The sequence below is a fragment of the Epinephelus fuscoguttatus genome, linkage group LG10, assembly GCF_011397635.1.
Source record: "Epinephelus fuscoguttatus linkage group LG10, E.fuscoguttatus.final_Chr_v1".
In the NCBI taxonomy this organism is placed as follows: domain Eukaryota; kingdom Metazoa; phylum Chordata; class Actinopteri; order Perciformes; family Serranidae; genus Epinephelus; species Epinephelus fuscoguttatus.
This window is the reverse complement of record NC_064761.1, coordinates 36,257,738-36,280,687: the sequence shown is the minus strand read 5'-3', so window position 1 is coordinate 36,280,687 and position 22,950 is coordinate 36,257,738. Positions and strand designations below refer to the sequence as shown.

The following is a 22,950-nucleotide window of genomic DNA, read 5'->3' as shown; positions in this document are numbered from 1 at the left end:
AAGACATATCGCATTTATGCAGCAGCAAAGTTTGAAATAAAATTGTTTTAATGACATCACAAGAAATTCCATATCTGCCAAAAGAGTAACAGGTCAGAATTTGACTTTCCGGAGAGATTGTCTGGATGCCATTTGAAGCTTTCTGTCATGTAGCTATCCATTCTGAATGTGTTTATGCTCCGACACATTATTGGCACTGTGCCCCCCTCAAACTTGGCTACTGCAGACTAATCGTAAAAGGAGACGGCACCTGCCATGTTGTCACTTGCTCTAAATTAAGTGAGAGGCCCTGTTTGGAATCCCAGATATTTCTTGGCAAGATGTTTTTATTCAATATGTGTCGGGCACAAATTGCACGGATAGACTGTTAATCAATACACTTCATGTGTTGGAAGAGGTACAAAAAAATCATGAACATAAACAGTAGAGCACAAAGCTATATGACGGAGGTATAAAAAATCTCAGTTACATTAAAACATGTTTCCAAGGTGAGACAGTTATACAAACATTGTTATAAAATGTAATCCATAAACATATATTACTGTGTGATTTATATACATTAAAGGAGCCTACACATTGCTTATATAGTATTTATATAACAGGGCTATACATTTTCGCCCTTTCTCAGATAGAGGCATTGCAAATATCAGCACATAAACACTTTGTTCCTATAAGTGTAGGGGGTGCAGAGTATGTTGGGTGCTGGCCTGGTCGAGGTCTTTCCCAATCTCCCCTCCCCCTCACACCATGTGGTATCACCCATCCTGGCAGCACACTTTTTATTAAAAATATATGTCCTATATATAAATAAAATAACACGCTACAGGTAAACATAACCAGATATTGTGCCATAATTTCCCAGCCTGCAGTGCCAGGCTGCTTGGAAGATTAAAAATGGCTCCTGTGAGGCTCGAAATGACTCAAGCATTGGATTACATTTCATTTAGATCCCATTTATATATGCATTTTTAATTATTGGATAACTGTGTTTAGTGTATAGACATTTGATCATAAAAAGATAACTGATGTATGGATTTATACCTCTAAATAGAGTGCAGCATATAGCACAGACACTCATGTACACAGGTGGTTCGCAGTCGCAGGGTGTTGCTGGCATCGATGAACCCGGTCAAATTCTTCATACATAAATGGTTACTGGGGTCAATTAAGACATCCCCTCCCCCAACTATGTCCCGTCCTGCACCCACTGGTAACATCCCCACTGTCAGCTTTTAGAAAGCACATATCAGCTGTTTCACTCGCTGCAATATGAGTTACTATGTCAGAGTATTTCTGTATCTAATGCGCAACGTGATGTTGAGCAGGCTGTGGGGGTTTGAAAGGACATCCTTTAAAAGGAAATGTGGGCAGTGGGGAGGGGAATGGATATTACTGGTGTTCGTCCAAGTTCAGGTGAAGCTCTCATTAGACATAAAGGCACTGTAAGTGGTGGGTAGTGTGATATCCCCTAGTGATGTGAGTGATCCTATGAACACAAAAGATTGGAAGGTAATTATTATGAATCCTTTAACATGGTACGGATATAGTAATTTTTAATGGGGCACTTCAACCCAAAATCAATAACAGACATTTTACTTGTTGTGCCATTTCTCAGATTGTTTTGGTGTGAGTTGCTGAGTGTCGAAGAGATCAGCTGTAGAGATGTCTGACTTCTCTCCAATATAATGGAACTAGATGGCACTCAGCTTATGGTGCTCAATGCGCAAGAAATTTGATAAACTCGATAAACTCAACAGCAATGTCTCTTTAAAGAAATCGCGACCTGGTTACTCAAGATAATCAACAGACCTTGTTGTGAGCAGTTTCATAAAGAGAATTATGGTGTGTTCCAGGCAGGCTTTTGAACTCGCAAGTCACGACTTCAAGTCACGAGTTACGACTTTGTAGCGTTCCAGGAAAGTTACGGCAAACTGCCAGTTACTTCCTGTTTAACGTTGAACATGGCGAACCGTATGTTTGTGCTTCCCCAATATTTCTATCGTCAAAGGTGCCTGCTCCTTGCTCATTTGAGCGAAACGGAGGAGGAAAAACAGCGTACAAGGTCACAGATGCTACTATACTTTTTTATTTTACGTTATCTGTGTGTTTGGAAACGTATTTGTATTGATTATTCTTGCACTGGAAACCAGCTGTTAGAGCGGCTGCCAATAATGCGTTAATATTAGGGTTATTTTATGTCTATTTCTCACCATGTATCACCTGCATCAACACCGCATCCATAGGGCTGCCATTGTTGTTTAGAGGAGTAAAGTAATCGGTTCAGAGGGCTGTGTGACGTCAGAAAGCGTAACTGGGAGTACATCCATCTGGTACGAGTTCACAGGTGGGAAGTTACGGGTTTGACTGCCGTTCCAGTGCACTTTCACGGGTTACAGGTTGTGAAAACACGAGTTACAGGTTGCCTGGAACGCACCATTATTTTCTGTCTACCGAACTACACTTGCAAATACTACACTCGCCAACCATATTGGAATCAGGAGAAGAAGAAAATGTACTTTATGGACCCTTTAGGGCCAGTGTCACAATGACATCAGTTTATTAGCTGGAGGCAAAACATGACTCGCCACCACAGGGCTGTAGGCTACATAGGAGTCTTAAAATATTGTCTTGTTGCATTATTGGGAGCCAGAATAGAAGGAGTCATGGCTCAAAACTTAAATTTTATTGCATACAGTCGCCACTGCCCGTCAACAAAAACAAAAACAACTATGGTTAAATGCGATAAGACAAAAGGACTGGACAAAGGCGATCATCAAAAATGATTGATGTTGATTGAAATGATTGATACAATGTCCGCACTGACCCCCTGGATGGAAACAGGGGTCACCGGTGTCTTGGTCCTCCTCAGATCCACAGCCAGTTCCTTTGTCTTTGCCACGTTGAGCAGATGGTTCTGCTCACACCATGTGACAAAGTTATCCAATACAGCCCTGTACTCATCCTCATCACCCTTGGTGATACATCCAACTATAGCAGAGTCATCAGAAAACTTCTGAAGATGGCAGGTCTCAGTGCAATAGCTGAAGTCCGTGGTGTAGAGGGTGAAGAGGAAGGGAGAGAGGACAGTCCCCTGCGGGGCCCCGGTACTGCTGACCACTCTGTCTGACACACAGCGTTGCAAGCTCACATACTGTGGTCTGTCAGTCAAGTAGTCTACAATCCAGGACACCAGGGGGGCATCCACCTGCATTGCTGTCAGCTTGTCACCCAGTAGAGCTGGACGTATGGTGTTGAACGCACTAGAGAAGTCAAAAACATGACCCTCACAGTGCTCGCCGGCTTATCCAAATGGGCATAGACACAGTTGAGCAGGTAGATGATGGCGTCCTCAACTCCAAGTCGGGGCTGATAGGCAAACTGGAGGGGGTCCAAAAGTGGCTTGACCATGGGCCGGAGCTGCTCCAAGACGAGTCTCTCCTGGTCTTCATGATGTGGGAGGTCAATGCCACGGGTCTGTAGTCCTTGGAGCCACTGGGATGCGATGTCTTTGGCACAGGAACGAGGCAGGATGTCTTCCACAGCAAGGGACCCTCTGGAGACTCAGGCTCATGTTGAAGACATGCTGAAGTACTCCACATAGCTGGGGGGCACAGGCTTTGAGCACCCTGGGGCTGACACCATCAGGGCCTGCAGCCTTATTTGAGTGGAGTCTCATCAGCTGTCTTCTCACATGGTCAGCAGTGAAGCGCACTGTGGAGGTGACGACACGTGGGGGAGGGGTGTAGTCCTCATGATGGAGAGAGCAGTCAGTGTGACCACGGGGGGAGGAGGTGAGAGGAGGAGGAGGGGGGGGGTCAAACAGGAGGGTGTTGAGGTGTAAAAGGGAGGAGTGGGGGAGGAGGGCGGAATAGGAGATGGTTGACCAAGACAGACAGCAGAAGAGTCAGGGGGGGGATGGGCAGGGCCAGTAGTGTCAAATCTGTTAAAAAACAGATTCAGTTCATTGGCCCTGTCCACACTGCCTTCAACTCCTCTGTGGTTGTTGGTCCTGAAGCCAGTGATGGTCCTCATCCCACTCCAGACCTCTCTTATGTTGTTCTGCTGGAGTTTCCTCTCCAGCTTCCTCCTGTACCTCTCCTTAGAACTTGCTAGCTAGCGCTGGCTAATGTCTGAGGAGAACTGTTTTGCCTCCAGCTAAGCCCCGCCCACCCAAAAATGTTTACTAACAGTAAAAGGGCCGATACCCTGAAATTCAATTTTTTGCACTCTGTTGTCACACACACATGCCCAAAATAGGCACTTAAAGAGGCAAATTGGTACCTCTCCAGCTTCCAGCCCACACTCCATATTTGGTCTGAATGGTACTTGAATGGGCGACCCTTCAGTTCCCAAGGCAAATCCCTATGGACTGAGCTACTGCCGCCTTACTGTGTGGAAGGAACCATGTATCTATTCATGTACAAGGAACTCCAGGATGTGAATGTTAACGGTGTCCTCCTCGACTTAGCTGTAACCTTAGCTAGCTCAGTGGTGCTAGGTGAGCTAGCAGTGGCTCCACACTTTCTTCTGCGTGGTGATACAGTTGGCAAGTGTATTTTGGTAGAGAGAAAGTAGTTCTTACATGAAACTGCTCACAATAAGGTCTGTGGATTATCTCGAGTAACTGGGTCATGATTTCTGGAAAGAGACATTGCTGTTGAGTTTTTCAAATGTACTTTATTGGAGCACAACAAGCCGAGTGCCATCTAGTCCCATTATATTGGAGAGAAGACAGACATCTCTACAGCCGATATCTCAGACACTCTGCAACTCACACCAAAACAACCTAGACTAATAAATAGCACTGCAGGTAAGAGGAAAAGTGGGAATTTTTGGTTTTGGGGTGAACTGTCCCTTTAAGAAAGTTAAGTTACCTGTGATACAGGCTAGTGGTCTCGACACTGTTTCTACCCCAGCTGCTGGCCTATGAAGAAGACAGTGATATTAATAGAAAACTATCACAGTTACATAACTTAATGTAGATAAAATGTCATCAGCGGCAGCCAAGCCACTGCAATGTTTTTGATTACTAAAAAAAAAGCTGCATATCATGACTGTATTTTAGCCAAAATATGAAATCGGACACACTGGTAAACAACTGTGTTAATGGCATGACACAGGAGGAACACGGCCTCTTACGAAGGGTCAGTGACCTCAGAAATCCCACATAACAAGAAGAATGTGGAACTTGGCAACATATTTATGACTTCAATAGTTGAGGGGAAAAGATCACAATTTATTGACACTGATGGGTAAAAAAATATTAAAATGATAAGTCATAACTCACCTGCTTTTCGTGAAAAGGGGTTGATCCCAGCAGAGGAGGGCTGCGAAGGAAACGGGCCAGGAGAAGCAAAGGCAGGCGGGGGAGGAGGACAGAAGCCTGTGGTGGGTGGTGGCCCCTGAGAAAACATGTGAAAATATATATCTTGCATCAACAAATTGAAAGAGAGCAGTTTAATGCAGGGATATTCCACTTGGTTTGCACGGGGAGGCCAGTTAATAAACAAACATTAATAATATTTATCAGTAAATGTAATAAATGAATTCCCTGTTTCCAACATTTGTTATAAGTCTGGAACCTTATTTACATTCAAAGTACAAAAGAAATCCCTGATGAAAATCAATTTATTTTCACTGTGAATTAGGAAATGGTCTGTGGGCCACTTGGCCAGATTTGGCCAAGTGGCCCACATAAGTTAAGTATCACTGGTAGAAGGGACTGTTCATTATTTATGGAGGGGAAAGGGGGTGGTGCAAATAGGTGGAGGCATGTCAAATAATTTTTTAAGCACTGGGGAGGGACTTTTTTTTATTTTGTCTTGGGGGGGCATGCAAATGTAAATGGTTGCATTTTGTATTTATTTTATTGCTGATTTTTTTTTAAGAAAACATGCCTTCCAAACCTGCCCGCGCATGTTCTGTTTAAAAATCGCCAAAATTTAAATTTTGTTTGTAGACCAGAGGAGATTGTAGTGAATATTTATGTAGGAATATAGATTTTTTTTTCAATAATTTATTGTTATTTATGGATTCTTATATTATCATTTTATTTTGGTTTTTTCAGCTCTTGTGAATGTACATTTGATTTACTAACACTCGGTGACACCGTTAATGCTAGGGGAAAAAAGCAAAAAAAATTAAATAAAATAATAATGATAAAAAATAAAATTAAAAAAAAGCCAAAAATTACACCATTTATCATAGCCAGAAACTGTAAAAATAGAAATCATTGTTGGAATTTCAAATTTCTGACAGTTCTTAAACACATCATTTGCAAAGAACCCTTTTGTCAAAAAACAAAAAAACAAAAACATAACCAAATCTGAGCATCAAAATCACTTTTAAGATTTGGCCAAAAAAAACCACCAAAACAAAACAAAAAAACATGTGCAGTTTTAAAAATCTAATAACTAATTTATGGTGGAGGGAGAGTTATGTATTTTCTGCCAGTGACTCAGGAGGGCTAAAGGAAAAATATTTCTAGCTTCAGGGAGGGTAAAAATCAAAGTCCCACCCCAGCCACTCTTCATTCATTCATTCATCTTCTAACCGCTTCATCCTCTTGAGGGTCGCGGGGGGGCTGGAGCCTATCCCAGCTGACATCGGGCGAGAGGCAGGGTACACCCTGGACAGGTCGCCAGACTATCACAGGGCTGACACATAGAGACAAACAACCATTCACGCTCACATTCACACCTACGGACAATTTAGAGTTATCAATTAACCTGCATGTCTTTGGACTGTGGGAGGAAGCCAGAGTGAGTGAGAGGCGAGAGTGCTAACCACCACACCACCGTGCCGCCCCCCCAGCCACTCTTGTCCTCTGATAAATAAAGAACAGTCCCTAATGTATATTCACTCGACTCTTACCATCGGAGCTGGGCTTCTCTGCTCTGAGCCTTCGTTTTGAACATCTTTGGGTTTTGATTTGAACCAACCACTGAACCATCCGGCCTTGGTGCTCTGCATACAAAACAGAGAAAGTGAGACCCATATCAAACGACTCTAACGTGGTTCAGCAGGTGTCAGTATGCCAGCGAGCCACCCACCTGTTTAGGAGGCTCATCAGTCTGCTCGGAGGCCTCTAAACCTTGCGGGATGCTCTGCTGGCTTTGCCCGTGCTGACTGAAGTCGACTCCCAGCATCTGAGCCCCCATCTTCAAAGGCAAAGTGACCTCACATGAGCATGTGTCAGACTAGCTGCCCACAGCGACATGCCAAACTGCATCGGAAATACATGGCTTTGTAATGTGAAACTGTGTGATTTGGTGTTTTTAGCAGTTTAAATCACCAGGTCTGTTTCTTATGGAGAGGAAGAGCCCTTTGCAGATAATTCTGCTTACAGTAAAACCTCCTGAACATCTGGATCAGAAAAAGGTGAGCACACATTAACCTATGAAGGAAAAGGGGTGAGTACATGTGTGTATGTTGTGGGCAAGCTGCCCGCCTCTGAGATGCAAACAGCTTTGGAGATGCACCAATCTGTAATGTGAAACTACTTTATTAAAAGTTTTTAGTGATTTAATCAGCTGGTCTGTTTGTTTTGGAGAGGAGGAGACCTCTGTGGATAATTTAGCTCCCAATAAAAACCTCCTGAACAATAAACACTTCTAGCTGGGAGAAGTTTTAGCTGGTTGCAATTCACTGCTAAACGCTACCAAATCCTCATAAATCTCACACACTTAACATTCAAACAGATTCAAATGTTTATACAGTGGGAAAATGTTCACGTTTTTAGCAAGAATTGTAGCCACATAAATCCAGAAAACAGATTAAGAGAGTGGCATCAAAGCAGAACAATGCCATCTTTGTTTCCCTTTTCTTTTAATCAGAATATTAAAAAGTTACTCACTGTGCCAGCTCCAGAGGATGACCCAGCCCCTGCAGAAGCAATGAAATCAAAATATCACACACAAGCTGACTCCTCACTGTCCAAAGTAAATATCTGAATAGAAACAGGAATGAATGTTGTCTAACATTGGATTCTCACCCTCTGCGGCTGATGGCAGAGGACAATGTGGTGAGTCACTTCTGACTTCAGCACTATCTGTGTTATGATAACTGAAGTCTTGGCTCGCAGCTACTGTGGGCACTGGGGGAGCATAAACCAGCGTTACTGGCATCGCAGAATTGGCATGAGGCCTAGAGAAGCAATAGGGAGAGGACGGTGACATAATGGTCTATTAGGACTGGATATCACATGTGCAGTAAGAGTTTTCATCTGCCAGTGGAAGAACAATCCACCCGTCACTTTAATTACCGCCACTTGACCCCTGGAGGATTTTAAGATGAGTAGTTGTGAGTGGTGTCTTATATGCCAATACCGAAGACAAATTTCCTTCTATGCAAATCTAGTTGACAATAAAGTACTCTGACATGAATAAAGCATGTTGCTGCACATTTTGTACCAGTCCTGAGCTCCGCTAACATCCCACGACAACACATTCATTCCTTCAGTGATTCCTTCAACTTGATGCTCGAGGCCTTCTTGATCATCTGGGCCTCTGTAATAAAGGAGTTCAGGTTCTGGACTCTGGATGTCACGGTTTAGGTCATCCAAGTCTGATTCTGTAGAAAAATAAAAATGAAAACAACATTTGTAAGTATTTATAAGCAGCTGTGGTGGATGACAGTGCCCTCTAGTGGTCACACAGTGAATCATATGAAGCAAAGAGAGAATTAAAAATGACCTAAGATCACTTTGCCATCCTCGTGGGCCAGAGCTCTTCCCTCAGGAGATGGATGGTATATTTCAGTACAGTCGTAGGTCCCTGTCTGAGTAAAATAAGAAAAACATTACTTATATAGATTTACTGTAAAGCTGTACTTAAGGCCAATGCCAGCACACTAACATGCTCACAATGACAATGCTTACATGCTGATGTTTAGCTGGTATAATATTTATCATGTTCCCCAACTTGCTAACATTTGCTATCTGCTCTATTCCGTTCCCAGGGGGTCTTTGCTGCTGCTCTTCCTGCCTTAGGCTTTCCATGTAGGCGTTTGGAAGGGCAGGGAGGATTGCTCTCTTTGCCTCAGGCTTTCCTCGTATGTGTGTGGAAGGGCAGAGAAGTGTTCTCTCTGACTTAGGCTTTCTGCATAGGCCAGAGGAAAGGCAGAGAGGCCCCAGAACAGAGCAATACCGCCAAATATAATACTGCCAATGCACTTACTTAATTGTATTTATTGTAACTGTTGGCCCAATTCAAGCAAGCAGCTTTGCTTTATCCAACTGCTTAAGATTCCTGTTCAAACTGAATTTAACTGAAGCTAAAACAAATATTTTGTTTTTTTTGTACAAGAGAACACCTTTCCCTGAAATCAAAAGCCAGAGAAGCTGGCCTGCCTGGAGCACTCACCTGTAAACTGTGGTGCCTCGCACGGAGCAGCCTGAGCCAGTCAGGTTCCTGCGCAGCTCCGCTAACACCTGCTTCATTGAACTGACCCTCAGAGTGTCTCAGCCTGTCGGACAGCTGCAGGAGAAAGGACACACAGCTTCAGTTCATCTGTGTTTAATTTAATTGATTAAACTGAATCACTTTGATTACTCAAATGTACAGGACATAATAGGTATGTGTGTCGAGGAAGATGTGAGAAAACCTTAATAACTTCTCCAGTCAGCACAAAGAAAGGCTCCCTCTGTCTGAGAATCACTTGTCCCACCACCTCGCAGTAATGAAATGCCTGAGATGCGAGCCCACAGTCCAGCAGGCGAGTGGCATACAGGAACTTGTAAACCTGACGACAACACAGCAATATTCATCATCACATACTTCATTATCGAAATTAATTTATATATTTATGACAGCAAATGAGGATAAAATTATTTATTAAATTGTTTATGGAAAGCAGAGAGATCTGGTGTAAATGGGAGCTACCTGAAAGGATGGCATCAAAAGGGATTTGCCCCCAAGCGTCTGGCAGTACTCATATAACTCCGTGCACTGGATGGCAAGGTTTGTGGCAAAGCATTCAAATGATTGTCTGAAAGAGAGAAGATGATACAGCACACCAAGCATAAGCAAGATCATCTCAGCAAACAAACATAAAAAGATTATACATTAAAATAAGAAGCACTGAAAGACATTAAACATTGCTGCTGCTTTGAATTCAAGTAAAACCATCAAATCCGGTGTTCCCCAGGGATCCATTTTAGGGCCACTCCTTTTCATACTGCATATAAATGACTTTGTGAAAACCTCTAGCATTATAGACAAAGTATTATTTGCCAATGATACAAATTTATTCTTATCGCACAATGGAGATTATTACTTATGTAAGGACACAGGTTTGAACAAGCACCCCCAACCACAGAGGTGAAATTTAATAAAAAAATATGATAGAATTTTCCTAAACATCTCTTTTTTCAGACCTAAACCTAGACCTAAGTCCAAAAGTTAAAATTTAGATTAAATGCACACAAAGATACTTGCTAGTTCGCTACAGAAATATTTAAGCAATGCAAACCCACAGTTGACCCCAAAGAAACAGGCAGAATTAATTCAAATTCATAGCTAAACCTGTGGAGACGACTCGAGAGACAAACCAGCCACTCTACCATCAACCATACTGTTTAGGCCAAACTGTGAACCATGCCAAAGACAGACACCAGGCTCCAGGAAGAGACAAGAATGCCAAACTGAGCAGCAGAGACCTGACCAGACAATGGTTCTGCCTGCTCCACCCAGCAATCAGGGCGCAGGCCATTATTGAGCCACACCTGGTGAGCAGGTACTGAGGACGGGGAAAGAAGGGAAATGATCCCATTCTGCCACACTCGCATATAAAACTTGGAAAAAGCATCTTATAAAGGGTAACAAAAAATAAATTCATTCATTCATTTCACATCTTCGTTATGTCTTAGAAATTGTACTTTTATTTCAACTGTTTTGTGAATAAATTAAGCTGTAGCTGCAGCTCTACGTCTCCATCAAAATTACGACTACATGGTCAAAAATTAAACCGATGGATTGCATCAAGGAGCAAGTGATGCTCACCTGTGGCTGCTACCGAGCAGCACCAGCCTCTCTGCCTTCTGTGTGAACACCCCGAAGGGAACGCTGGCCGTCAGGTAGCAGACATGGGCGGCATGTAGCAGGCCTTTAGAGGCTACATGGGGAAGAGCAACAGAAAACATCCTGTTCATATATCTGTGCAGAAACAACATTGCAGCCTGTCAGTCAGTGCGTCCATACCGAGAGTGTCCCCCATGGTGACTATGGCCTGCTGTTGGACGGAGGGACTTCCTGTCTCATTGGAGAGCATGACAGCCAGATGGGGCCTCCAGTCTCCCCATTTTTCATTTCCACAGCACTGGAAAAAGAGAATCACTATCAAGACTCTTACTGACTAATAAGGTAGACATTTTAACAATTCAATGATTGCACTTGTGTTGATTGGGATGTGTGAAGAGTTTATGTTCTATGTGTTTTACCATGGCTACAGCCGGGATTCTGCCAGTCAGCAGGTGGAAGAGAGTCTGGAGGGGATCACTGGCTGTTAGCTGGCCTGTAAACCTGACAAAAGAGCTGTTTGTGTCATTGTTCATCTTAACCAAGGCGTCATTACCTGCTAACAGCAGAGCTACTGTACTAAAGCAGAAGCCGTCACAGTTAAAAAGCGTCCCTGTAGCTGCTCTGTACAGATACACTGTGCTGATGTAACTCACAGATAAAACTCTGCCTGCCTATCTACCCTCCCCCCCAAACATTCCTCTGGTGACATGTGAGACACACCGCTAATGCCAAAACAGTCTGTATAATGGATCGGGTTACATGAGAAATAGTTTACAGAAACAGTACTTTAGTGACATAATACGAACATCTCTCTGTAATGTTATCCACACTACGCTGTGACAGCGGAGATTTAAAGGCTTGATCTTATTGTATGTCAAGAGATTATTTACACTCTCCAACAAAGTGTTTATGGTTTGTTATGTACAGCCCAACCCTCTGCGAATTATTAATAACTCAGCAGCCGAGATAAACTCTGATAAACTCAGAATTATTATTGCTTTGTCAAAACAGTGTCCTCCTTTGCCTACCTGACAAATTCTTATTAAAGCTACTAATAAACATTAACTTTTTTTCTTTTATTTTGAAAGTGATTACGAGCAGGAAGCCATGTTAAAGTGCTCCAGAGGTCCAATCGCCTACTGTTTTCATTACCTTCTACAACTTCTAAATAAAGGGAATTATTTTTGGACACAGAGGTGTGGAAAGCCACAGGACTTATTGGACAGAGTAGATGTCCTGTGTTTCTTGCTATGTGCTACACAAATTTACAAATTACAAGTCTTCTTCCTGAGTTCTGACTGCAGGCAAATGAATATGCACAGATTTTGCTCTGCAACACAGAGTTCACCTTGTTGAACCTCTGGCAGTAGCTGCCTGGTTTTGGTCAGTCATTAAGAAGGGGGCGGGCGTTGCAGAAGCCGACAAGATGAAAGAGCTGATAATGCTGGTGTCTGAGTACCCAGTTGTACAACACAGTGCCAGCAACTGGTCTATTTTCAGGACCCACATTTTTCCTCAGTCATTAAGTCGTGACCCAAATTTTTGACTCTCCACTCAAATCTATTTCACAGACACTTCCTTGAAATTTTACTTTTTGACTTTTTTCATGATATACAATAGTGTTTTGGCACGTATTCGTGTTTATTCATCATCTTTGTATTGACTATTGTATGTAATACACAGACTAACATTTTGAGAATTTCTAGAAAATATTTCTAGAAAAAAGTTGCAAAATTACATGAACAAAGTTGCAATATTTTGCAAAAAAGTCATTTATTTGAGAAAAAAGTAAAGAATTTTTAGAAAAAAGTAAGGTTTCAAGGAAAAATCATAAAATTTCGGAAAAAGTCAAAATATTGACAAAAAATCATTAAATTTTGAGACAAAAATCGTAAAACTTTAAGAAAAGGTCACAATTTTTTTAGAAAAAAATTGTAAAATTTTGAGGAAAAATGTTACAATATTTCACAAAAGATTTGTGAATCTGCGACCCAGTCAAAATGACCCTGCGACCCATTTTTGGGGCCCGACCCACCAGTCGAGAAATTGTCCAAATATGTACAAATCTTAGTTTCAGTGACTTCTGCTGTCTTGCTACAGGATGCGGTACTTACATGGTGCCAAGATGCAGAAGCCGCTTTTGAAAACTCTTTGCATTTTCGGGGAATGCTTTTGCAGATAGGCAGTTTTCAGGGTGGCTGCCACTCGTACCCCTTTTCCTGCTGGTTCTCAGACGGAACCAAAAAATCAGAGTTTTTTTCTTGACCTAAAGTGTGAACTGTGATGACATCAGTGTGTGTGTCATATCTACCTTTGTTGTATGTTTTTAAAGCCCTGATGAAGACCTGTAGTAGTTGTAACATGTTGGCTCTTATAATGATTTAGCCACTACAATAAAGGCTTTTTAATACTTCCTTCCTTGTTTTATATATTTTTGTAGTGCCTGGATTGCCTTCCTGTGCATCCTGTTGTTACCCGTTCTCCATAAGCACCCGACACAAGGTTTTGATCTACATTTGTGATATTGGGCTTTATAAATAAAATTGATTGATTGATTGATAGGGCAACCAGTCATCTCTCAAATGTTACTGAACCAAATGGATCAAATTCTGATAATAAAAAGAGTCATTTCTAAAAAAAAAAAAATGTATTCACTGTTTTACAGCTGCTGCTCCCCACTGATTGTGTCTGGGGAGCAAAATGGTCTTTGACAAGTGTGCATCATGTGACCAACAAGGAAGTTACAATACCCTGTGTGGCCACTGTGCCAAAATGCTTTGTGGCTCAGCTGCGTTCCTGGAGGCTCAGCTAAAGCACACACAGGAAGCTGAGGATACACCCCTAAATCAAGCGACAGAAATAGTGACCACATCTCCTTGTAGCTGCAACTCAAGTTTAAGGCAGATCATTAGTACCTAAATTTACTCAGAGGGGGAATTTCTTTACAAACTACTGCTGGTGTTAACAGCTGTGTATGGATTTCTTGCATGTCTCTGATGACTTTGCTTTTCTCACCTGTTCAGCACAGTGGTGTAAGTCCTGTTGTTCATTTTGCTAGCTAGGAAAAGTGCATGTCCCCACAGGCTGCTGCTCATCGCTGACTCCAAGGCCTCCTGGAAACCACATGAGAAAGTGTCAGGGGATGAACACTCAGCATAGTATGACATCCACAAAAACTAGTACGAAGCTGTGACGCAAAACTCTGGACCGCTCAGTTAAAGGATGTATCCTAACAGGTGCCTGATAAACTATTTAAACACATGCAGATTATGATATAAGTATATACTGTACTTATTTACTGAGCTGGAGGGTAGATCATATATTCTGGCGGTTGGCATAATGCTGTGATTACCACTGGTGAAAAGTACATTTAGATAAGTACCTAAGTGCAATTTTGCGGCATCTGTATTTAACTTGAGTGTTTCCATTTTATGCTACTTTATTCTTTTACTTCAGTATATTTACTGCACTGAACATTGTGCATTTTACTTTTATTTGTAGTTACTGGTGGCTTTTCAGATTAGGATTTCACATTAAAAACATATGTCAAACTTAAAGTACACTGTGTTGTTTAAGATTAAACCAGTGCTTCTCAGTCTTTTTGGCTGGTGACTCTGCTAGCCACTAGGCTAATTTACAGAATGTAAAATACCATAGGCTTGTGCTAATAACATTAGCATGTTGTATTTGTTTGGAAAATATGTTTAGTATAAGACAGTTGTTTTGTCTGTGAATCCTGTGAGTTATAATGAAGCCAATATGTGTACTTGTGTTTGAAGTTTTTCCTATTAAGCCATGTTTAATGTGTGTTTTGAATCAACTCAAATTTACAGCACTTCACAGAAACCCCACTGCTGACTAGTGTTTTGGAGGTGTAACACAGACACACCACTGCCCAAGTATGAATGCTTGCAAAAGCACATAAATAGGCTACGGCGTAGGCTCTGCATAGAGGTGACACACAAGTATGAATCCACCTCGACTTCCCCTCTAAACTTCTCACATGGTTTTATTTTAATTTAAGGGCCCCAGTTGGCAACTACTGGACTAACCTTTCTAAATATACATAATATTTAAAGGGACAGTTAACCCCCAAACCAAATTGCATGTTTCCTCTTACCTGTAGAGCTGTTTTTCAGTCTAGATTGTTTTGGTGTGAACTGCCGAGTGTTGGAGGTATTGGCTGTAGAGATGTCTGCCTTCTCTCTAATATAATGGAACTAGATGACACTTGACTTGTGGTGCTCAAAGCGCCAAAAAAAGTACATTTGAAAAACTCAACAGCAATGTCTCTCTGCAGAAATCATGACCTGGTTACTCAAGATTTCATACAGGAAGTCTTTTCTGTCTACTGAACTACACTCCTACTGCTAGCTCACCTAGCATCACTGAGCTATCTAAGACATCTCTACGGCTGATATCTCCAACACTCAGCAACTCACCTCAAAACAATCTAGACTGATAAATAGCACAACAGCTAAGGAAAAAATGTCTACTTCTTTATTTTTGGATAGAGTGTCCCTTTAAATCTAGCTCTACTTTAATGAGCTACAACATTTTTTTTTTGCAGAATGAGTACTTTTACTTTTGATACTTTGAGTGCATTTGGCAATACTAGGTGTTGAGTGCAGGACTGGAAAGGAATATTTTTACATTGTTGTGCCATTACTTTTACTTAAGTAAAGGAACTCAATAAATCATACACATCAGACGAATTGAGATTTTAAAAAAGTAGAAACCTTCTTTCTTCCAGCCAGCAGCAGTTTAGTGTAGCTTTGCAGGGCCTTGGCAGAGGCCTCAGAGCTGAAGCTGCTTGAGTCTCCTGTGAGCAGGTCATCGTCTCCTCTGCTAGGCGGTGCTTCGGCAGTTGTGCTGTCACTGAAGTCGATGAGCGTGGGAGGATCTGCCACCCAGCTTCCATCTGAATGGGAACCCTGCATCAGCAGCTCAGCGATATCTGAGCCAACTATTTGCTGAAACAATGGAAATTTAAAGATAATTTTATCAGAAAAAAAATGATTCATTGATGCTCAGCTAAATATAGGTTGTTTTTACGTATAACAAGACATGATCCACTTACTCCATTCTGTCTGCAGAGCAGGATCAGTAGGTTCCACAGGAGGACAGCAGATCTCTTATCAGGCAGCTGGTCAGCTCTCAGGCAGGCGCCTGCCCTCTGGTGGGCAAACTCTATAGCATCTACTTTGTGCAAATCCTCCCTTGAAAAGCATGAAAAAACAGATACACACAACATTGAACACATAATCTCTGAGTCATGTTTAAGACCTGACACTCAGCAGAATGTTTTCTGATGTCGAGTTGTGAGACTAGTGGTAAGCAGTGAAAAATGACAATGCCATACCTGGCTAAAGGCCCTGGGAAGTTTCTCATCTCCTGCTGTTCCTTTGTCTCACCCAGAATTACCTGTGCAGATATAAGGGACTGTTCAATACTTGTGACAGTGGAGGAGGTGGTGGAAAGCACTGGGAGGAACTTATGTTTTTTTTGGGGGGGGGGGGGCTTTGGGCTTAGGTTTTGGGCGCAACATACAACCTAGAATGGTTTTATTTTGTATTTATTTTAAATACCATCTGAGGTAATGAAGTAATTATGTAATGAAGTGATTAGTAAGTTATTGCACTGGCTCCAATACCTGCATTTGAGAATATTAAAAAATATGGTTATTTATGGTGAAGGCAGGGTCATGCATTTTCTCTCCATCAGGGAGGCTAAAAGAAAAGTATTTGTGGCTTCAGGGAGGGTCAACATAAGTAAAGTAAAGTAAAGTAAAGTAAAGTAAAGTCAAATAAAATAAAATAAAATAAAATAAAACACAACACAACTCAACTCAACTTAATTTAATTTAATTTAATTTAATTTAATTTAATTTTATCTTATTTAATGTAATGTAATGTAATGTAATGTAATTTTATTTTATTTTATTTTATTTTATTTTATTTTATTTTATTTTATTTTATTTTATTTTATTTTACTTTTTTAATCAATTCAATCAATCAATTTTATTTATAAAGCCCAATATCACAAATCACAATTTGCCTCACAGGGCTTTACAGCATACGACATCCCTCTGTCCTTATGACCCTCACAGCGGATAAGGAAAAACTCCCCAATAAAAACCCTTTAACGGGGGAAAAAACAGTAGAAACCTCAGGAAGAGCAACTGAGGAGGGATCCCTCTTCCAGGACGGACAGACGTGCAATAGATGTCGTATAGAACAGATCAACATAATAAATTTACAGTTAAATTTATCAATACAAGCTAGAACCTACTTCCAGACTGTGGATTTCCACCTGGCTGACATTTTCCTGTGTGGACAACCCTGGGCTGACCCGTATAAGCTGGCCTGCCGGCCCAAAGCTGACAACCGCATGAGGGATGGAGTACTTCAGAGGAGCTGACACCTGATGCACAGCTCCATGCTCTGAGGAGATATGGAGCACAGAGGACTACGTGTCAAGATACACACTGCAGAGAAGTGAAGTGGAGGGAAACAGCTTTAATTGTTACACACACCTGTGTGAAGAGACTGAGGGTCAGGCTCGTTGTGCTCTGCTCCGTTAATGTACTGACTCAGCTCATAGCTGCTGGAGGATAACCCTGAGTTTTTGGAACTTTCTAATGTCCCCTGGTAATAAGAGGACAACTCTTCATTGTCTCTGGAGGGATTATCCTCGTAGTCGTTGAGGTAATGCTGGGAGTGGTCTGTGCCTTGATCATACCTGAAAGAATGAAAGCAGTGATACATTGATATTTATTCATCTATTTATTAGCAACTGTAAACCCCTGACTCATCACTGTATCCTGTATGCTCGGGTTAGTTGGCTCTCTTTACAATTTCTTAGACTTTTTCATTGACATCCTCTTGTTTACAAAGCTATTCCTGGCCTACGTCCAGCATATTTATGTACATTAAGCAAAAACGTACAAACAGAGGATGTACTGGTAATACACCAATCAGCCACAACATTCAAACCACTGACAGGTGAAGTGAATAACTTTGATTATTTTGTTCCAATGTATTGTTCTGCTGGGAAACCTTTGGTTCTGGCATTCATGTGGATACCACCTGACACTTGCAGACCAAGCATGTCGACCTGGCTTCTAAATTTCCCAGGTCCCAATCTGCTCAAGGATTCTTGTGATGTGCTGGTACCCCAGATGTACCTCTAAACCAAAGTGGGGCCTCCTTGGATGGGACTTGGCTCTGACCTGTGGAGGCATGGACACAGGATCTCTGGGAGTGTCCTGCGGTGTTGGCACCAGTGTGTTGGCGGCAGATCCATTTAGTCCAGTGGGTTGTGAGGTGGGTTAATGGCACGTGCCACAGATGCTCATTCAGATTGGGATCTGGGGAATTTGGAGGCCAGGTTGACACTTTGAGGTCTTTGTCACATTCCTTGGGCCATTCCTGAGCCATGTTGGCAGTGTGGCATGGTGCATTATCCTGCTGGGGGGCCACTGCCATTGGGGAGTACTGTTGCCATGAGGGGGGGTACTTGGTCTGCAATAGTGTTTGAGTGGGTGGAACATGTCAGGTGGTATCCACATGAATGCCAGAACCAAAGGCTTCCCTACTTATCAGCTTTCTACTGTCAGTTACAAATCAATGAAAGGAATCCCGTGGCTCACCTGTACTCCTCAGCGTAGGAGCTCCCTGACTGTTCCTGCTTGTATGTTCTGTCATGGTAATATCCCGCTCTCACAGGGTCCTGGGGCCCCCACTGGCCAGCATCTTGATGATCAGAGTAACATACCATGTTGATTGTTTTCACTGAGACGTAGAGAGTAGTGCGGTGCTAACATGAGCTTTGTTTTGTCTCACTGTACCTTGTCGTGCATGCTGTCCTCTGTAGTAGTCATGCTCATAATAACCGTAGCTGTCTCTGTAGTCCCAGTGGCTGTGGGGCGGATATTCATACCCATGCCTGGAAATAAAGAGCATCTAGTTTCATCAATGCATTTATTCATGTTCTTCCAATATAACGCATGATGTGCTGAAAACACTCTCTTAAAGAATTTAAAATCTAAATATCATAGTGGAGTAAGAGTGTTCAGCTTCCCCCTTCTTCCTCTCACCCTTCTACAGTGACAGGTGTCTGGTGAGTGTCCCAGCATGCTCTGAGGCGCAGGGGGAAGGCAAACATGCTCTACGTGAACCTGGGCTTTTGCACCACCATGCTTTCCCCAAAATGTGATTACATACACTCAAATTATGACTAACGTCTTCCTAATAATTAGTTGCAATCATTCTGAGACAGTCCATATAATACAGGAAATCGGGGTGGGATAATTCCTGAATAGCGCCAAAGATTATTTCGTTGCTTATTAAGGGGGGAGGGGTGGTGCAAAACATGGGAGCCATATCAAATTATTTTCTAAGAAGTGAGGAAGGAACTGTCTTTTTGATTTTGGCTTATGGCGCATTCACACTATGTGACATTTTTGTCTGTTTGACAGCATTTATCACAGTCAGAAACTGTAAAAACAGAAATTATTGATAGTTTTCAAACTGCCAATGGTCCTTGAACACATCATGCGCCACAAATGCTTCCACCACGACATATTAAAAAGAAAAAGTGTATTAAAAGACATGGTTATTCATGGTGGAGGGAGGGTCATGGGTTTTCCACCAGCCACCCTCTTCCTCTGACAACTACAGAACAGTCCCTTACACAGAGCATTTCAGCCAATCTGTCTGGTCTCATGATGATACACACCTGGACTGGGGTCTTTGGTGTTCCAGATGGCCATAGCCATAAGGATACTGCTGAGGGTTGTGAATATACTGGTCCGGTCTGGCAGGGGGCCCGGTGAAGTGACCCCTGTAGCGGGCATCGGCCTGAGCCCAGTGCCTGTCCCTCTCTCTGGGGTTCGCTGGTGGGTAGCTCTGGTCCCTGTCCTGCTGAGCATACCTGTAGTAGTCCTCTCTGTCTTTGCTTCTGTGGGAGTGACGGCCAGCGTCGGGCCGGGGGTGACCCCTGTGATCCATGATGTCACACAGATCAGCCTGCCTCAGCCACCTGGGGTGAATAACGGGACAGAGTTTGCAATTCTCTCCTCTGAAATCCTTATTTCAAAGTCAAATCCACACAGATGGTGTAAGTGTTGTTTGGGTTGTTACAGCTCACACATGCCACATGCAGTCAAAGTGCATTCATGAGTGCCACATCACTTCAACATGAGCTGATAACAAGTCAGCATGATAACAGGAGGATAAAGTTCACTAAATGACAGATACAGCTGTGTGTTGTGACTGCACAGCAACCAGTGCTAAAAACAAGAGTTTAAATGATCTAAATGAGAGAATAAAAACTTACCAAATGCTTCTTTCAAATCAGAATCATCTCATTCAGGGTTTGGATAATCCTTGCTGCGTGTATCCCAGCCTGAGAGTAAACAGTGGAGCACGCCCTGAGGAGTTTGACAGCTGCAGTCTCACACAGCTGGAAAAAGAGGAAATCACGTCCATCTTCAGGATGATTCATAAAAACATATAGTGTCAGTCTTTTCTGGGTCGGGTCCACATCACTGACCGCGTCCTCGGATTGTTAGTTACATGTGGGGAGAAAGTGCAACCTCTGAGTGTTGAGTGTTGCCACGTTGCCGGTAGAGAAGATGCAGCGGAGCGCCTCACTCGTTACTCGGAGTTGGCTGAGCTGGTCTCCGGTCAGTTTTAAGATGTTTCTGGGAGCAGGGGAACGGTGAAACTGATTCCAGGTCAGCGGTGACAACTTGGAGCTGAGCGGTTTTGTTACACTCCCAGCAGAGGCGCTCTAACTCATTATAAACTGGAACGAGGAAAAGTCACTGCAGCTGCAGCTCAGATCCTTTGCTGCCCACAGTCAGGCCTGCAACTCCACTTCTGTTTATGGCAGTTGTTGTTGTTTTTTCATTAATTTTGTATCAGCCTCTGAATTAATAAAAAAAGAAACTTTCATAGAGACCACGGTAGATTTATTTTATTTTACTTTATTTTATTTTATTTTATTTAACCCTTTGAAACCTGAACGAACTGGCTTGATTTCTTTTAAAAACATGGGTAAAAGGCAATGAGCAACAAAAGAAGAGATGGCCCAAAAAATTAGCAAGATAATAGTAAAAAAAAGAAAATTTGTTAAAAAAAATAAATAAAAATAGAATAAGATAAAAAAAAAAAAGGAAGTGACCTGGAAAGAGTGCTTAAACATTATAATAATTCTGTAGCATAATTTTAAAATGTAATAATAATCATAATCATAATAATAATAATCATAAATATAGTCTTTTCCTTAGCTTTTCTAGTTTTAAAAAAAGTCTAAATCTTCAACTAAAAAGCTTTTTTTTCAAATTCAGATTATTGGATGTACAGTCTCAGACCTTTCATGCAGGAATTATGACTACGTAGGTGTTTATATTCCACTTTAGTGCATTTGTCACATGTCCACTCAGGGGGACAGCATGCATTTCAGTTTTCAACTGAAGACCGATGAAAAAAACTTATGTATTATGTGAAACTATATACATTTCTAATGCTGTTAAACTAGAGTGTCCACATATTTTAACTCTAATACTGTTCAATGCCATGCAGAAGCTTAAACCTTGCGCCTCAGCCTCTCCCACACACCTCCCCCTGTTTTCTACAACAATAAATAAATAAATAAAGGTTGCACTTATGGTATTAATTGTAGTTCAGATATAGCCAGTGCTGCATGATGTCCAGTTTAGTGGACAGATGATTAATTGTAATTTCTTCCCAACATAAAATCAATAGCCCTACTTGGAATTTTCAACAACTGTATTTCTTCTTAGATGTTACTTGATGTTAACACATTTTATTTACCTTCATGTGTCTCCTATCATAGTAGGATTGGTGATGAATTCCTGAGCTGCACAACATTTCTTGCACTCCTTCAGCCATCTTGGTTTTCAGAGATCTGTGTTGCACTTACAACACCTGGCCAGTGGGTGGCAGTGTGTGACAAGACGCACTGGGGTCCATAGTGGCTTTGATCAACCATAGCATCTCACAGATACTTTATAATGCTTTATATTTGCCTACATTTTACACTTACCTTTATCTTCTTTTATCCATAATATTCTCATATTTTCTGGATTCTCATGTGCCATATATATATATATATATATATATATATATATATATATATATATATATATATATATATATATATATAGGTTATTTTTTTTATAGTATTGTGATATTTTTGTATGGCAATATTGTATCCACACACAAGTATCGGTATTTATTATATAAATTGCTAACATCACAAATATAAATTAAACTTTTGGTAGTCTACTAGAATAATATAATCAACTGGCTTTTCAGATACATTCTGCTGCAGTAAAAATCATTGAAGTAAGATGAAGAGACCGAAAACTTTATCATATTAGATAAAACAGGTGTTGATAAAGATTTCCTTTGGGGACAAAATTTGCAGTTCAAAAAAGTTATGTACATTGTCATACATATTGTTACAAGAAGTTTAGAAAGAGAAGTTAAGCACTAAATGAGGAAAAACACGTAGAAAGCTCATCAGCAGACAGAACTGCTACTGTTGCATGGATTTGTAAAGTTCATATGGAACTGAAATATAATAAAAATTAAATAAATGCCTTCTAATGGCTCTCTTTTGCAGAGTTATCTTTGTGCGTGCTGGTGCATTGTAGACAGTCTTATTCGTAAACGTAAATTTAGCAATAAAAAAAACAAGACTAACAATATACTATCAAGACTCCTCAATACTCCTCTTTTGTTGTTGTTGTTCTATCTGCATTATTATTATCACTGTCTCTGGAGATTAAAATAGCAAACTCTCTGTCTATTTCTAAAAGTAAATTAAAGACCTATCTTTTTAATGTGACTTTTTAATGTGGAGTAATATTACAGTCTTGAATTTTAAGTTTTAACCACTG

General features: G+C 41.4%; 1 protein-coding gene across 1 annotated transcript; it reads right to left on the bottom strand.

Annotated features, from left to right (window-relative positions):
- Nucleotides 1-30: 30 nt before the first annotated feature.
- Nucleotides 31-20,849, bottom strand: sec16b (SEC16 homolog B, endoplasmic reticulum export factor). Its single transcript, XM_049587848.1, has 25 exons — nucleotides 20,358-20,849; nucleotides 19,758-20,060; nucleotides 18,868-18,965; nucleotides 18,670-18,772; nucleotides 17,554-17,759; nucleotides 17,310-17,461; nucleotides 16,381-16,442; nucleotides 16,099-16,237; nucleotides 15,758-15,991; nucleotides 14,034-14,131; nucleotides 11,438-11,519; nucleotides 11,199-11,316; nucleotides 11,001-11,112; nucleotides 9,882-9,987; nucleotides 9,604-9,741; nucleotides 9,363-9,476; nucleotides 8,694-8,778; nucleotides 8,412-8,571; nucleotides 7,994-8,145; nucleotides 7,856-7,884; nucleotides 7,053-7,160; nucleotides 6,874-6,966; nucleotides 5,288-5,402; nucleotides 4,875-4,924; nucleotides 31-1,486 (listed from the first exon to the last, which is right to left on the bottom strand). The coding sequence occupies exons 2-24, from the start codon at nucleotides 20,027-20,029 to the stop codon at nucleotides 4,908-4,910; spliced, it is 2,793 nt and encodes a 930-aa protein (XP_049443805.1). The 5' UTR covers nucleotides 20,030-20,060; nucleotides 20,358-20,849; the 3' UTR covers nucleotides 31-1,486; nucleotides 4,875-4,907.
- Nucleotides 20,850-22,950: the final 2,101 nt, after the last annotated feature.